At 40.1% G+C, this 18,320-nt stretch overlaps 1 protein-coding gene across 1 annotated transcript; it reads left to right on the top strand.

Moving 5' to 3' along the window:
• The first annotated feature begins 529 nt into the window (after window positions 1-529).
• On the top strand, window positions 530-8,146 carry trappc3 (trafficking protein particle complex subunit 3). The gene is made up of 5 exons (XM_005948394.3): window positions 530-714; window positions 1,504-1,601; window positions 4,113-4,212; window positions 5,642-5,824; window positions 6,957-8,146. The coding sequence occupies exons 1-5, from the start codon at window positions 673-675 to the stop codon at window positions 7,074-7,076; spliced, it is 543 nt and encodes a 180-aa protein (XP_005948456.1). The 5' UTR covers window positions 530-672; the 3' UTR covers window positions 7,077-8,146.
• Window positions 8,147-18,320: the final 10,174 nt, after the last annotated feature.

Below are 18,320 nucleotides of genomic sequence, written 5' to 3' on the forward strand. Positions count from 1 at the left end.
CTACCTCACTTTCTCTCTCTTTCACACACGGACAATATCTGTAGAGTTAAAAGTTATGTTATGAGCAAGAGTAATCACTACACTTATTGAGAAAAAACTTTTTTAACGACTATAGGTTTAAATTATTTGTCAAGGAATCTTACAATTTTATAAAGCAGGCTTTTAAAACTCCCAATTTATCAATATATTGCCCATATCGCCATCGTGTGGTCAATTATGGGAAGATTTTGTTGAGACCAAGAATTTGCGGTCCTCGGTTCCCCTCCAAGACGCCAGAGGGCGGTAAGATAAGCAGCTGAACAAAAACTGCGTCAAACACACCCCTAAAACTGTAGGAAAAATGCGTTTCTTTCAAAATAAAGTGTATTATCTGGTGTTATACATAAGAGGCTACATTTGTCTAAATATCGGCAACAACAGAGTGTAATTTCAAAGGCTTTTTATTCCTCATTGCACCGTTTTCTTTAGTTTCAATGGTTTACTCGCGAATTTCCCGCAATAAAGCTTTTACTTTTAAGTAAGACCGGAAGTTCATGTTTCTATCTCATGACGCTTGATACAGCGAGAGCGACTTAAACAGGCGATTACGGAAATAACTGCTTAGCCCGAATCAAATAAATAAAGGATTAATATCCAGTGCACCACCTGTGTAAGCCTGTAACACCCGTCACAATGTCCAGACAAGCCAACCGGGCAACAGACAGCAAGAAGATGGTAGGCGACTCCCACAGGATTAATGGCAACATAGCAAGCTTAGCTAGCAGGATGCTAACCGTGGCTGTAAGGCTAAATTAACAACTCACTCATGTCTCTGAGCTGAGCTACTCGCCAAATTATGCATATTTATCTTGCACGTGTGGCTAGGTACAAGAGGTATATTTGTACCTGTTTAACATTTATTTCACTGTTGCTTAATGCCGGGTTTGGCTTTGACAGGAAGTGGAGCTACAAGCTAAGCTATGACAACAAAACACAAAAACACATTTAAAAGCTATTTCTTAAAGGATTTTTCAGTTGAACGTATATGAATTTGCAATTTATTAACTGAGCTGACTAAAACTGTAATATACCTTTCTAAAAACGACGCTAAAACACTATTTTCCAAGCAGGTATCGTAGCTCCTGTGCCGTGACAGGTCATTCATGTCAGCTGTGGCTATAATCTTAAGTTATTTTATGGTAATAGCATTAGATCTGTATAGCTTTTAAAGTTTGGTGTGAAAACTGAAAGATCAGCAATAGAAAAATGTGCCACATATTAATGAAACGTTATTCAATCCTAAACTGGCATCAAACGTTAGTTCAATTCTAGGAGCTGCCCTGGGACGATCTGTTTAACTTCTAGATGCTCAAAAATATCCCATCCCCAAATTATTATTTAACTTAAAAATTTTTATATAGGCTTTTCTTGCTGGTAAAAAGGTTGTCATTTGTCCAGATTTGTGTGGGGCAAACATAACATGTGATCTGTGTGGTTTCTGTTGGTTTTTTGTTTGTTTTTTAGAACTCGGAGTTGTTCACACTGACTTATGGGGCCCTGGTCACCCAGCTTTGTAAAGACTATGAGAATGATGAGGAGGTCAATAAACAGCTGGATAAGATGTGAGTACTCTTTCAAGCAGGATTTTTCCTGTCTTTGAACGAACCATTTGCTCCACATACAGCAAAGGCTTTTTTTTTTTAAGCACAACCGACAGACATTAGTGCTTCAATTTGTGACCATTTGAATAACAAACTTTGAATTAAGCTCCAGTCTGGCCAAATCCTCTTTTGGGGCTCACACCCAGCTGTCGGTTGAAAATTGTGTAAATACTGTTAAATGCACTTGCTGTGTGAAACAAAAAAAGCATTACTTAATTAGAAACACAGAAGGTAAACTTTTCCATCACTTAAACAGTAACTAGGTACTTTATGAGGTACACCTATTTGCTGCCCTTCAACACAAATTCCTAATCAGCCAATCACACCTCAGTTCATTTAGGTTATCCTGTCTCAAGCTGTTAGGGAGGCAACAGTAACTCAAATAAGCACTTGTTCCCACCAAGGTATGTAGAAGAGCATCTGTGAATACACGGTGTGTCAAACACTGGGATACAGCAGCAGAAGTTCAAAAGCACAGCGCTTTTTCTGTGTTAGCTGGCTTGACACAGTCGAAAGCCCCAGTCACCGAAAATAGCCACCACAGTGCTTTTTACCACCTTTCTGTTAAGCTGGGTTTCTGCTCTGCTATGTGAATGATTACATAAAAATAGTGATTTTACAGGTCATGTGACTCTTCTTTCACACAAAGTGAGTATCACCTACTGCAATAAGAGACAGATCCTCAGATAATGATCATAAAATGGTGATTAAAAATATACCAGTAAAATGCACCATTGTCACAAAGAGAATGCTACTGAAGAACATTAATCTTGGGATTTATTTCACACAGCGGTAAATAAACAGTTCCGTGTGCTGCTATTTATTTTAAAGGTGACTGCGGCACATTTGAGCTTTGAATCTTTGAACTAGTTCCATTTAAACATTAAAGGTTTCTGTTCTGTAGCCTAACAAAGGAGATGTGGAAATCATTTTACTTTGTCAGCAGAGGAAAGTGAAATCAATGTGTTTTGTTCTGGTAGCTGCAATTCCAGCAATGTAAAAGAGATTTGGCACCAAATTAAAAAACCTGTGCGAACATGGTCCATCCAGCTTATTTTAAACTGAAAATTGGAACATAACCTGGTCAGGTCTTCAGCATAAGTTACCACGGTGATTTAGCTAGGTAAAAAGAGAGCCACTTTTGTGACACAGAAAACTGACTTTTAAGCTCGTAAAAGCTTGATAAGCTATTAAATAACATGAAGGCATGGATCAGTCCGGCATCAAGCTGGTGATGTAGTAATGTGTAGTGTATCCATCTTCTGATGGTTTTTTCCAGCAGGATTAAGTACCATGTCCCAAACCTCAGATCATCTCAATCTGATGATCTGAGGTCAAAACAAAGGCACCCTTTGTTTAATTTATAGTTAATAAGTTCATCTATGTACCATTAAGTATGTGCTATCATTCAGCCTGTTTAATTTGATACATTAGGAAACATAAACCTGGCTCTTCTGGTAGATAATTCCAAGCCACTGAAACTCACTACATAACTGTTATGATGTGCAGGTGTGCATCACAAAGCCATAATGCAATAAACACACAATTTATAACATCATACATAATTTTGAACGTATCACAGGAAGTACAATGCTGATGACAAGGTATTGCCGAGTATTCTGTACATGAGTATTTATCTGTAACAAAGTTCAGTTCTTCTGTCTCGCATATGTTGAACCTGTGGTTTTCAGTGGATGCTCTCAATCATGCATCCTTTGGGATTTTTGAAGCCTCTTGGGTGACTCTTTATAGCTGACAGCTTCATTGTACTCTTTAAGCGTTTTCCTATTTTCAGTTCATAACATAGCTTGACACAAAATGGAGCAAAGATGTAGTCTTATCAGATTTCATTTCTTACACTGCTGCTTCTCCTCTTGTAAGTTCTTTGGATGGGGTCTTTTGAAGAAGCAAATATTTAATATTAAGACAGAAGAATCTTAGGAATGCCAAGCAGGAGACAGTACTCCCCCAGAATAAGATTAAGACAAAATGATTGGTTTCTAACTTAAGAAATTTAAATTATCCTGTCATGCTGACAGACCTTTGGACTGGATGTACTTTGTTTCTCTGGCTGTGCGGTAACCCTGAGCTGTCAGGACGGGGCTCGTCTTACCTGGCCTTAGAAGGCAGTGAATCTGCACTGCCCAATCTGCCAGATGCCATCCAGCTGGTTAGAGACGGACCATGTTAGGATTGGGATGCATCCATTGGCTTCAGACTCTGCTGTTAGGTTAAGTTGTCAGGACTCTTTAATCAGAAATGTCATTATTTGGCAAGTATATGAACCAAAAATATTTTGAAGGATTTGAAGCTGTCTGCCTTGGCTTTACAGTTTGCCGCAGGTTAGCCTGTCATTTCCCCCCAACTACTTTTCCTTTAATATAAAAAGAAAACATGACTTTGTCTCTTACCCACTTCTCTCTCTCTCTCTCTCTCTCTCTCTCTCTCTCTCTGATGTTCTGACTTCCACAGGGGTTATAACATTGGTGTGCGTCTGATCGAGGACTTCCTGGCACGCTCAAGCATCGGCAGGTGTCAGGATTTCCGAGAAACAGCCGATGTCATTGCTAAGGTAACTGGAAGGTTCCAGGCCAATCAGAGCATGACCATGGACTTCTCCCAAGATAGACAGAGGGAAATAGGAGAGGGAGGAAGGGACAGAAGGGACAGATTAGAGGGAACATTTCTAATAAAACACCCTAACACAGGATGGATGAAAGAGTGTTAGGATAAGGGTAAGGGGTAAGTAGACAAGAAAAGCTCAAAACACAGAGTGAAGCATATTTCTAAACTTTATGCTAAAATCACATTCGTGTGAGTGTGTGGAAATGATCCGGTGTGAAATGTGATGCAAATTCAGTGATACATCTCTGGTTTGCCATCTTTGGACTTTTACTTTGAAAGAGAACCTGTTAAGCTTTTCCTTATTTTCTCTAACATATTTGCTGTTGCTATCATAGACGCTCACATTTGTCATGGCCAAAGTAACAAGTTAAGAGTAATCCCTATGAACCAAAGGCTCTAAATACTGGCTGTGAGCACAGAAACCACACCCACCTGTTATTCAAACTTTCTGGTAGTGAGGGGCAGCCAATTAGAAGGTTACAGGCCTTAAAAGGAACAATTTATTTATTTGTTTATTGTTTGTGTAGTAGATGTAGTGATGTGCTTTACCAAGGCCCAGTATAAGAAAAATAAGAATTATTTTCAAATGTGAATCATGCATAGTTGTTAAAATAGCTGGAAGTTAACAAAATGGGTCTCTGTTCAGCTTTGGCAACAGGGCTGCATAACTGAGTCTGGTTTTATACTAAGTCACCTGGCTGTCAGTTTTTCCATATGACTTCCTTATGACAAAAGGACACAGACAGACCAGGAAGGCGGCTCTCGGGCACGTTGAGCCTCTTCAGTTGCTTTCGAGGTGTTACATCTGCGTGCAAAGGGAGTCATTCCACAGATGTAACAACACTCCAGCTCAGGGACCTGGCTCGTGGTCATGAAAAGAGAGGTCAGCTCTGTAAATGGAGGACCACTATGGGACAGCGGTTTGGAAGGTGCAGTGAATGACTGCTTCAGGATATCTCGTGACCTCTAGCTAAACTCTGAAATCACCTCAGCAATTCTTCAGTTAAATAGACGCAGAAGAGGTCTGTTATGTGGTCACAACAGATTTTCTACAGCTGTGGATCATATTTTCATTATTATTCTGTGGCTAGTGATGTTTAAAAACTGGAATAAGGACAGCAAACATTTTACATATGAGTGCAAATCTGCCCAGGCCAGCTTAATGTTGGAATTGGAGCGTGCAACTGGGATTTTGTTTGCGCCATTGAAATTTTATTTGTCAGAAAATGAGAAAGCCTGCCGTTCCCTCTATGAAAAAGTGATAAAGAAGAACAAAAGCCAAAAAAACTGATGACTTTATCAGAAAATATTTGTAAATGATTAATGTTTTTTTTTCCCTTTTTCTCCTCTGTTGTTAATATTGGGGTCTTCATTAGGTTGCTTTTAAAATGTACCTAGGAATCACCCCAAGCGTGACCAACTGGAGCCCTGCAGGAGATGAGTTTTCCCTTATCCTCGAGAATAATCCACTGGTAGACTTTGTGGAGTTGCCAGATAACCACAGCACACTCATCTACTCCAACCTTCTGTGCGGCGTCCTCAGAGGAGCCCTTGAGATGGTAAGATAAACCTCAGAAGTTTTAAGGTGCCGCGTGTATAGGATGTATGGAAAAATATAAAGAAACAATGGTGATATGGTTCCAGTGCACAGTTACATTTAGTTTATGCCGTAAAATGATGGCATACATCTTTAATGATGTCTACTACCAATTTTATTTTCCTCTAATCCACACAGGCTCAAACAAATACACATATAAATGCATTGGTAGAGTTTATTTAAATTGGTTGGTTTTCTGGCACAGACCTGGCTTTTAAGTGTAGTCCACAAATTTCCAATAGGGTTAATGGTAAATGGACTGATTCTTATATAGCGCTTTTCTACTCTCCCAAAGTACTCAAAGCGCTGTATACAACAAGCCACATTCATCCAATCACACCCATTCTCACGAGCACTTTCTCTACAGGTAGTGCTTTCTAACTACATTCACACACATTCATACTCCGATGGATGCATCGGTTAGTATCTTGCCCAAGGATACTTGACATGCAGACTGGAGGAGCCAGGAATTGAACCACCAACCTTCCAATCAGTAGGTGACCTGCTCTACCTCCTGAGCTACAGCCCCCCCAGGGTGGAGTTTTGGGAAGTTTTCAGAATGTTAATGTTGGCCAGCTTTATCCATTCCAAAACCAGTTTTGTTGTGTGTTTGGGATCATTGTCTTGTTGAACACCCAGCTGTGTCCAGCCTTCAACAGTCAAGATTTTGATTCTAGGTGAAATAGAAAAATTTCGAGATAGTTGTCCTCCTTCACTCGTGCATGATGCTCCTTTTTTTGTTTTTGCTGCCAACACCATACTTGAGAGTAGGCGCTGTGCTCTTAGATTTGAAAGCCTAACACATCTCTTGTCATTGTGGCCACATAGCTCAAACTTTGTCTTATCTCACATTATACTTTTCTTCCGAAAGCTGCTTGATTTTGGAGCAGGTGCTTCTTTCCTGGTCAGCACCTTGTCAATCTATGACAATGTAAAACTTGCTGTGGACATAAAACCTGATGAACATTCATGCCTATGATGAGATACAACTTCTGACCACAACTTTAATAGTGGAAAATGAACAAATGAGGATAAAAGTCTGTCTTCCTTTTTGTTTTGTTTTTTAAAACAAAATCTTTATGAATGTGGTTTAGGTCCAGATGGCGGTGGATGTGAAATTTGCCCAGGACACTCTGAGAGGGGACAGTGTGACAGAAATCCGCATGAAGTTCATTAAGAGGATTGAAGAAAACCTGCCTGCGGGAGACGAGTGATGGAAACGCAGAGATCACCTGCATCCCACAGAGGGAGGACTGATTTAAACACAGAACACTTTCACACTTTAAAAGATGAACACGATTCACACCATCAGACCGCATGCTCAACTTTAACAGGATGGTTACTTTTCTGGCAACATAACATTTCTACGAGTCGATGTGAGCATAAGAGGCTGATGGATGATTCACTAAAAATACCTGAATCGACTCGTAGCTTCAGTTTGACCATTTATTTGTTACTAACCCATGTGTAAAGACTCTCGTTGACGTCTTTTTCTCATGAATAAAGTGTTTCGTTTATTTTTGTTCGGCACAAGGCGAGTAAGTCTTATGCCAAGTTTTTTTTTTTTTTTTTTTTTGGTTTATTTGGTTTTTTTTGGTCTATCTTCTCTGTTTTTTGTTTTTAATGAAATCACACTTTATTGCTGCCAATTATTTGGCATGTTAATTTATGATGATGTTCAGTAAAAGTGACCTATTTGATGTGATGCTTTTCTCATCCATTTATGAGATTTGAAACCTTCTAACATGCCTGCTTGGGGACCTTGAACACTTTAAACCAAGCTCTTTCTTACACAAACACACTAAATGTTTCAGTGTACTGTGGAAGTTATTTCTTTGGAGCTGTTCTGCAAAGGCAAACAATAACCGACCTTAATTTCTCTCTTATGTTTGTTCAGGGCCCATAGAAGCAATTTGCATGGGTGCAGAAAAGTCACCAGTTGGGGCTGTCACACCTGTGAATAGCTCCCTTACAAGTAATGAACAGCACCTCTCAGTCAGACCTGCTGCACACCTCATCAATAACTTAAAACACAGGCGGCCATTCATGAGATGTAGCACATGCACACACACAATCCATCTGTGGTTCCACATTTGAAAGGAAGAAAAAAAATTGGTCTGGCTACAATGAGAACATTAGCAATATTTTCTTAATTCCTCATTTTTATTCATTTTTTTTATTGTGTAACAGAACAGCAAGAGTACCAAACTCACGAGTCTGCTGAAAGCACTTAGAGAATGAGATTGTCAGATAGGGATTTCCTTTTGGAGAAATCTGTCAGCCATTAACTGCTGGAAACCTCGAGGCCCTACACATTCTTATTTTATAGCTACTAGTGCTATTACATGAACCCATGACAAATTCTGTTGACTTGAGGTCAATTCTCCAAACAGCCACAAGAGGTTGCTGTGTACATTAGCTTTCCTCTGCGGGCATGTGGTTTAAACGATGTACTTTTTTTTTCCTGCCAAAGATGGATATATTGCGGTGTGGGGGTGTACATTCCCTTACTTGTGGGAGTACTGGCCGGATCTGCAAGAAAACGTATATAATAAGGCTCTATTTTTTTCAGATGGTGCTAATAGCTTTGATCTGGCTCGAGATGAGAGAAACATTGACAACATACAGTCAACTCTGTACTTTATAAGATGTATTAGGGAGGGATTTCTCATTATTATGCATTGTCTGAAGCATCTGCCTACTCCCGTCTGGGGTAGCGCTCATTTAAAAGGATAAAGAATGGAAAGCAGAGGCACCACAAGGGCCAACAATAAACTCGGCAGGCCATTAGGCGAGCACTCAACACATTACGCGCGCGTATCTATGCACCCTGTAGGCCTGTCATGTGGATGTTGGATGTAGAGTATTTCAGGAAATCTATTTTTTGGGTGGTTGTGTGCAGAAGCTTAATGTAAATGACTTGGCAGGTTTGGAGCTGGACCTGAGGGATGCATAGACAGCTGGGTTTGTGTACTTGTGAAAACCGGTATCCCTCTGCCATATGCTTACAGGAATTTACCTTGACAAATGCATACACACATGCTGGTCACGGAGCCCAAAGCGAGGATGAATTTATTACCACCGCAGCACTCTCGCGTCGGTGTTAATGCTTTCTAGAAGGACCGATCATGCAAACAGTCAACTGTTTCTCGGCTCTTGGTGAGAGCTTTGTGTTGATTGTTTTCACAGTTTTACCCATTAAGCAAGAAAGTATGAAGAATAACTAGCGCTCTGCTTATAACCTGAGCATCTGGGATTTCTATTCCCTCTGCAGGACTGCAGATGGTGTCACAGAAGAGAGAGAGAGAAAAAAAGAGTTGTTTGAGGCACTTAAGACTCATCGAGCCACGAGGAACTACTTTGAAGATGCTATTCATATTTATTCCCCTTCTTTCTGTCTCATAGTTTCAAACAGTCTACGATGCTTCCTAACATGCAGGCAGTTTGTTCGCCGTCTCCCACAAGCGGACGTGCTGCCATTTAAAAAATATTTATTAATATTATTTATTGCAGCTGCCTATATTTTTCAGAAAACTTTATTAGGACAGACCTGGAATACAAGTAGCAAATGTTACGGGCCTGAGACAGCGTGCTCTGATCTGCTTTAAGCCAGCTAAATGTTTCCATGTGGCCTTTATGGGAAACAAATGGTGAAAGGCACGCTGTGACAGTAAAGCCCAGCACACAGCCTGGTAATGGACCTGCGCTTATTGAATACCGCATCCCTTTCTTCTACCTCCACCCCATCTATTTCCAACCCCATCCTCTCAACGTTTAGCCCCCCCCCCCTTTCCTTTTTCCCTCTGACTTTCACAATGTTTCCATTATTCAACCTGTTTACTTTGCAGTTTTTGGGAATGTCCTGTATCTGCTGGGAATCGTGCTGCCTCACAGGTGAAGTAAAGGCTGGCCGAAGATTCAGTCACCCAGGATTTTCAGAGGTTTCCACAATGTGTGTGTGTGTTTTGCAGCTAGTCAGTGAGAACAGCTGAGATGAAAGCAGTACGGACAGCACTTCATAAAAGGAGAAAATGCAGTGAGTCAGCATACAAGTGGATTCATGGTAAATTAAAACCCTGACTAACTGAAAAATGCTCCTGGGCAGTGAAGCAGTAGAGGTGGCTGATTTAATGAGCGTGCACACCTGAAAAGATGCTCTCGCCAGTACAGGAGTTATTCATAGGAACGTCCCTTGTCTGCTAAAACACACCTCCCTGTTGCTCCGTGTGATTTTTAGTGGTTTGAGGGGATGTTCGATTGGGATTTATGCGCATAAACACCTCAGTAAATAAATGTGGATGTGGTTTCGAGAGGTAATTATAAGTTGATTTGGTATTCAGTCGCAGCATGTACCCACCGAGATCTGCTACAGCATCTGCAAGCCATTTAGAATATGATTCATTACCCACTTCCAGACAAACTGTTGAGCACTTCCTATAAATCTAATAACTCATGCTTCGCTCAGTCATCTACCATGGGTTGTACATCCAATAGAAAGTGAGAAGTTATTAGGCTTCCCAAAGTAATGTTTGGGTCATTAAGTGTGCTGGCAGGGAAAGAGAAACTAAACTAGCAACAAAACCCCTCAATTCCCAACAATAAAAACAGATCGGCACCAGGTAACCCACACAATGAATTCCTGGATCGCCAGTGCTCCGGGAAAGTTGTGTTTCTGTCTTTTCAACAGGAAGACATGTCAGGTTGAAGTTGGCTCTTTTGTGTATCAGCGGCGGCCTGGCTGGTTCCAGAGAGGGTTTCAGGCGGGCCTTGGACAATTCCAAGCCATTTAATGCTTTGTTTTCAGTTTTTCCTTCTTCCCTTTCTTCCAGGCTTTTTGGATAGGAGCTGCTAAGCTGCCTTCACTCTGCTTCCAATTTCCTCCTGCTCTTTTGTTCTTCCTCTTTTCTCCGGAATCTTATGAAGAGGAGGTTTTTTTAGATATTCCTGATGACACAGGTTTTACCCAATCCAGATCCTTTTTATCTTTGGCCCTTATTTTCCCACAATATTCCTCAGCTCTTGTCTTGTTTTTCTCCCTCTTTTCTTCCCTTTTTCTTGACCCCGCTCGAGCTGGAGTTTATGTAACAGCGGCAGAACTTTCCAGCTTGGAACAGCCTCACTTCAAGATAGAGCAAGGAGAATGAGAGAGAGAGAAAGAGCAAAAAGGAAAAGAAAAAGTGGTGTGTGTAATTTTACACTGGCTAGCCCGAGGGCAAACAGCACCTTAGCTAACACTTTAAGACATTATTCCTCCAAAATTCATATATGTAAGCGCTCTATGAGTCTCTGGGGCAGTAACAAATAATTTCAATTGAAAAGCTGGAATGTGAAAGTCCTGGTTTGCCCTGGTTTGACTAAAATCAAACCAGGCTTCCCTCCCAGAGCGTAGGACTGCCTAGAGGCTGCAGACCAGCTGCACTGGACAGGATGTCACTGCTCATTGCTGCCAAGCATGAGCTGACCGTGTGTGTGTGTGTGTCACATTAATATTTTGTGTGACACACAGACTGTACACTAATTTGAGTGACAAAACAGACTGTACACTAATTAGGGCAGCTTACTTCAAATGAGTCAAGCTGGCCATCTATCTACATTTCATAGTACGTTATCCATGCTAGTATGCAAGGCATAAATCCAGACACCAGCTCTAGGATTTATATCTTCAGCAAAACATTTATTTCCCCCTGATTTTAAGCAATTGTTTTATGCAAATTATTGTGATTAGAAGGGCTCTGGATAGTCTCATTGTAGAGGCTAAACATTTTCATGCCTGAAAAACTGACTCTCTGTTCAAATACACTGGAATTTGAGGCTCACCTGACCAATAACATGATGTAGCAATATATAGTATGATTCTATTTAAATGTTGAGTGCATTTTATGCATGTTAAAAAAATGAAAAAGTAATGGCAAATGAAGCCATATAGTAGCAAATATTGCATTTTGATCAAAGCTTGGACAGTTTATGTTTGACATTGTAACGTGTCTTGAAGTTAATTAATGAGACGTCTCATAGGTCAGTGTTGCCTTCTTGGATAAAATGTAGCCACCATTTTATAATTTCATCCATTTCAAACTTAAAACAAATAAACAAACAAAGCAAAACAAAACACAGGTTATAAAGTCAAAATAAGTCAGCACATTAAATGACTTCTTCGTGTTAAAAACAAGCTAACAAATGATTTAGCCATGGATGTATTTTCATTGTAAAGGTTAATATTAGGTGAGTAGTGTGTTTATATTTTCTTCAAATTTTATGCTGAAAATGTTACACATGGGTGTATAATTAGTGCTATATAGTTATTGTTGTATAGTTAGTGTTATCTGCAAATTACCATTCTCCGATGGCAATGTATATCTGAAAAAACTGTAGCTGTTAGAACTGCTCTCTACAGATTCAAATTTGATCTTTGTTACTCACATTTGAACACTTTTGTAATTTTTTTTTTTTTAAATCTTAATTTACAATACTGATCTTCGCCTTTCTGGGAAATTACTACCTAGCTATCCTAGTAGCTTTATGACACTAAGTACATTGAGCTAAATGCTAACACGGAAACTGACGTTGAACTGATTTCTGCTAGAATGCTCACCAACATCCATCCATCCAACAGACAATATTTAATCGTGGTCACTGTCTTATTTTAAAATGTTAGATAGTTGTTATTTCAGCTAAAATATTGTAGCGGGTCAGGGCTGTTTTGGGTTTTGTTTGACAGCTGTGTTCTGTTGTTTCAGGCGGCAGCATTATGTTGCCATGGTTACCATGTGACACGCCCTCTCTGCAACTGTGTGTTTTTCTGGTGCGCCTTTTTGTTGTTACGCTAGAGCTGCGCCGAGCAGTTGCGTTAGCGTGGTACGTTTTGAACTAGCTATAGAGAGTATAAAGGATGGATATGGCTACTGGGACATCACTGATCGGTTTCTAAAGCCCAGTTTTGAAGCCTAGAGATTAAAACTTTCAACATTGCATCACTGTAACTGTCTGTTTAGTCAGAATGTGGTTTTTACCATAGATAATTCTCATTTTGGTAACATTGTATGACCAAGATTTACAAAATGACCTTATTTTGGACTCAAGTCAAGTCAAAACGCTTTTCTACCTTAAAGTTTTAAGCAGAAATCTTTTTAGACAACAGCTATTGCCATCTAGTGGTTTTCAGGTAGAATGCAGTTTTCACTAGAAGGCACTTTCACATTGGCTTCATTTTTGCCCTGCAGAGGCTACGTCCATCTTTTATTGAGGTTTCTCATGTGATGTCATGTGCACAATGCTCAACAGCTGTCTGCCATATTGGATGTGATACAACCACAGGTTGTATTCCCCCCTCAGTAATTGCTTTGGTTTCTAGTAGATTGCCACATTTGCTTGTAGTAAAGTTGTGCCTCAGCATTGCAGCCAACATGTTTCAAAAGGTGCAAGTTTTACTTTGAAGGCAAACAGTCTCAATTTCAGTTTCACTAGTGTTGGTAGACAAGTCCATCACTTTCAACCAACTTCAAGAATTTGTTCTATAATAGTTAACTCAACATTTGTAGTAAATGAACTTGTAAGATATAATGAGGTTTAATAATCATTTTGGGACATCAACCTTTTGTCATGAATGACAAGATCAGACTATTGTTCACATTGTCACTATTAGTATTATTTTCATCAGGTGTAGTGTTACTGTGTCCCATTACTGCTGGAGTCTGTGATGATGTGTCTCTCCAACTGTAAAGTCTTCAAAGTCTTTCTATTTTTGCCAAGTTGAAGACCTCTTGTTCACCTGCTGGGCAGACACACAAAGGCCTCGGAGTGATGAGCCATTTATGTAATGGACCATTTTTATCAGACAGAGGGTTCCTCTTTGGCAATCCATAATGGAAATCAGAGATAAAATGAGGTTAGAAACACAATAGAATTAAAATTGCATGAGAAGAGTGCAGAACAGTCCATTAGTACAGTGTTTTCAGTGCAGGAAATGAGTCATATTTCTACATGTATAGATGCCTGATCTTTTTCCCCTTCATATATAACACATGCATACATATATTTGGGATGCTGTCAGTGTATTCTCCGATGGCAATGTGCTTGCCAGACATGTGTAACTTAAAGTTCAACCTCCTCATTTCCTTGTTCATGTCATTCAGTAATGTGAGCAGTGTGCCAAAATCTCTTCTTAATTTTTTATGGTCTTCAAAACATTCTGTGTGCACATGCATCAGGGCTCTAGACTAACTTTTTGCCATGGGCGTACCGGTACGCCTAACAGGCACAAAAGTTAGGCGCACACAAATTTTATAATAATTTATATAATATAATGTGTTTTTCTGGATACACTGTGCTTTTTCAGCATTCAAAGATTGATGACACCGTGTCAGAGCACTGGCTATGAATTTCAGAAGGACCAGGCCTTAACTTAACAGAAAAGTTAGCAATAGTTCTTTTCCTATTACAGCTACATCCACTTCTGTGGTGCCTAGGCTGCTCACTAGGGCTGGGTATCATCACTGATTTCTATAATCCATTCGATTCCGGTTTTCAAAGTCCCGATTCGATTCAACTTAGCCTCAGACAGTCAGAAATATTATAATTCTGATCATTTATCAGTACTGACTTTATCAGAATTGTGAACATCACAGCAGATGCCTTTGTGTGAAAGTAACTGAGAATAAAACACAGAAAAACATGAAGGAGATTTTCCTGGTCTGGCTTTTTATAGCAGATAACCTTAAAAATATTCTACAACGTTCTGCATATAAAGTTTAAATTTCTTCAGTATTGAACAACAGAAAAAATAGGCTTTCTTATCCGAGGTCATTTAAGTGAAAAAAAGAAAAGAAAAAGACAGCAGCCACAGCGCTGTAAACAACGGTAGACTGGTGGGCAATAAGTGAATGAATAATACAGAAAACAGAGATTGGAGACGGGAAACTGTTCTTGAAGTACAGAGAGAGATAGAGAGAGAGCTAGCTGTGCATGGAGTGTGATTTTAATAGTCGTGGAAGCAAAACAGCAAAATTCATGACGACATTGATCAAATGTGAAGCGCAGTTTGCTGCTTCTTTTGCTGCTGGCTCGACGAATTTTAGTTGGAGAGAGACAAAACCTGCAATCTGGTCGCATTTGCGACCAAATTGGTCGCACTCTAGAGCCCTGTGCATGCATGCGTACTGTGGAGGATATATCTTTACACACATTCATATGTACATCTGCTTCACCTGTGTGCCGTCCTTTGTGATTTCCTTGCTTAGTTGCTGAAAGGACCCACTGCGGGCCACATAACGTACAAATCCTTCTTCCAATTAGCTTGCCCAAGTTAGGCTCAGTGGCGCATAGATCTACTGTAAATCTGACCTGCAACATCCTGCTCCAAAGGGATACATGGAGCAAGTAAAAAGGAAGGGAGTTCTCCAAAGCTGTGTAGCATTTTGTTGGATTGTTTCCAGGCCTCTCATGAGCCAGGTCAGCATCTGGCCCCACCACCTGTCAGAATCCACATCAGTTATCCGGTTAAAGGAATGTCATACGCTTTGAAACAGGAAAGAAATAGACACACATGTCTGAGTGGATGTTACAACCACAGATTAAGCAGCAAACAACCCCACATGGAGCCATTAAATGTTTCTTCTACGGACAGACTCTACCAGAAGCCTGCCTCGTGTCAGCAGAGGGGTTTTATTGTTTTCAGTAAACAGAGAGCAGTTGATTGTCATCAACTGAGATTCTCTCTGTGTTTGTTGTAGTATTTCCAGCCACCATCATTTGAGCACACTGTGGTTTCATGTTCCACTGTTACAATGAACCTCTTATGTTGCTAATGTGTTGTGAGACCATATAATTATTTCCCATTTCCTCTCTTTTAATCCTATCAAAGCGTTTCTTTGATTTAGACATTAAACCATAATAATTTAAACCAAAACTGTATTCCACAGAAACAAAAGACAATGTAACAAAATCACATAGACAGTCTGTTTTCAGAATACCACATTTGGTTTCTTTTGCACTCAAGTTGCGGCACACACCACTGAGACATTTTCAGTGGACATAAAAGCCAGTGGGGCTGAGTGAATGAGACCTGGATGTCCTTGGAGATGTGCCTTGGAAGGCAAAAGAATGACTTGTGAATGTGAAGGGATATCCAACATTCAAAATCCCTCCCACCGGTTCTATCTACTTCTTGGCAGATGTGAATGAGCACAAATAGATGACGCTGTGAGAAAAATTAGGAAGTGGATCGTCCAAGACAAAAGTGATGACACGCTCTTTCAAGCAGTCCGGTTATTTGGCATGAGTAACTAGATCATGGCTTTGTCCACATGACAGCAAATCCAGAACTTTTTCCGAAGAAGCAAATATTCTCACCACAAATCAATACATGAGTACCTCTTTAAAGTGTGGATGGAGTATTTTCGTCTTGGTAAATGTTACCAACAAACATCAGCATCTTGGCACTCTCATTGTAAGGAGCATGCTCAACTGCTGGCCAATGTAAATCATCATTATGTTTAATTATAGTAGTGTTTTCTTCAAGCACTAGCAGAACTTCTGACTAGCACTTAAGAAACTGCAAGTGTGAACTTAGGTCAATGGAGTATGAGTGCAGTACACTGTGAGCAAGGCTCGTGTACTAAGAAGACTGAGCGGAAATAAGAAATTTCAGGTCTACTTGGTAGTAATGGAAATCTAGATTTGATTGATGAACAGCAAAATGTGAGACCAGGAGCTCTAAGCAATCAGATGACGACACCTCTACCATGAACCATGCTCTGGAAGGGGTCGACCTGGAAATGAAGCTCAAAGAGTGGACTGTTCAGAGACATAACCCCCATTCACACCCAGCTCCGGTACAACGTGGTCTGGAACAACTTTACAACCTGTGGGGGTTCTCAGCCTCCAAAAATATGTCACTGATTTGCACACGCAGACACACACACACACACCTGTGCATGGTTCACCAACCTTTGACATGTGCTGAGAGGAAGGTGGGGCCACAGTCAAAGTGGGATACTTAAGACATCATGACATCATCGGGCCAGGTGATGGAGTGCTGTGTCAGGCTTTGTTTGGTTTTCCAGCTCTAACCATATAAGCAATAACACAGACTCTGAGAAAACATGTCAGTGGAGGATATAACTGAGACCGGCACACGAGAGAGGGAAAAAAACAAAACAAAACATAAAATAACAATTCAGGACATGAATGTGTTTGGAAGAAATCTAGGGTTGAACATAGCTGTAATTATTTAGCAACAAGGTGCCATCAGTTTCATTTCCCGCATCTCCTTCACACCCCAGTGACCCATGAGCCACATCTGGCGAAAATACTGACACAGTGGGTCTTATGACACATGAGGCTCCTCTCAACATCTTTATACTCAACATAATGCGCTATACATTGAGTGTAGACCCCAGTATACTCAGAAGCTACAATTGCTTAAATATGCAATGTTTAGAATTTAGTAACATCTACTGGTAAGGTTGCAGATTAGAACCAGCTGAATATATGTAGGAAGAAAACAAAAACAGAAACACTAAAGGGGCTCTGACTGACTCTCAGTGTTTGGTTTATCCATTGTATGGACCTGCAGAAACATGAAAAGGCAGCAAAAGTTATTTTCAAATGTTTAAGCACTATGAAAACATATTTATGAAACCTTTCTCCTAGTATTCGGTGCAACTCAAGTTCTGCAACTTACACAGATGAAGTTTTGAAAAACTTACCTGATTTATTGGCGACTTCAAGGTTGTCTCCTTCTACATCTCTAGACCTCTTCAAATGCAATTTTTAATATCCTGTAAATGTGTGTCTAATATGTGTTGGATGTCCTTCAGTGTTTCAAAATGACAAACCTTTAACTAGAATTTCTTTTTGGTGGAAGTGGACACATGTTACAGGGACCCAACTTTGGTGAGCAGGGCAGATGGGGTGCAATACTGGTACATGCCAAACTTAAGACTGGTTTGCTCTGAGTGTCCTCAGTCAGACACCTCAGGACTTTACAGTAGAGCTCCACCATGGCAAACTTAACCTGGGGGTTGAATTTACTGGCCCATGATTAATGTTTTTTTTCTTCCTTTTTAAGCATTTGTCACAAAGTATATTGCTCAGTTTCTGATGAATTACAAGCAACTTTATTCAGATGGTTTGTGTAGAGTTAACAGAAGCTGTGTAGTAGAACACATTTATGATTTGTGTACAGACCTTCCAGAAAGACTGGTGGGACTGGTGATGGAAACAGTAACAGATGGATTGATGAATGGGTTGTGAAAAGCAATGATAGAAGAGAGTTGGCATGATCTGTGACTAGTATTTATTGCTACTGTGATGAAAATAATAGAATTATTCTAGTCAGTAGTCAGTGGTGCAAGGTGTGGACCCAGCAAGGAAAGAATGACACGCATAGTGGAGGGTTCCATGAAGTGTGAGTCATTCATTAGCACCTCTTTATAGACTTGTGTACCTCATTTAAAAAA

This window comes from Haplochromis burtoni, unplaced genomic scaffold (assembly GCF_018398535.1).
Source record: "Haplochromis burtoni strain Fernald_Lab_line unplaced genomic scaffold, NCSU_Asbu1 Contig_506, whole genome shotgun sequence".
Classification (NCBI taxonomy): Eukaryota; Metazoa; Chordata; class Actinopteri; order Cichliformes; family Cichlidae; genus Haplochromis; species Haplochromis burtoni.

Coding starts and splice junctions, on each gene's coding strand:
- trappc3 (XM_005948394.3), top strand. CDS start 673: ATGTCCAGACAAGCCAACCGGGCAACAGACAGCAAGAAGATG. Junction 715..1,503: donor CAACAGACAGCAAGAAGATG/GTAGGCGACTCC, acceptor TTTGTTTTTTAG/AACTCGGAGTTGTTCACACT. Junction 1,602..4,112: donor AATAAACAGCTGGATAAGAT/GTGAGTACTCTT, acceptor TGACTTCCACAG/GGGTTATAACATTGGTGTGC.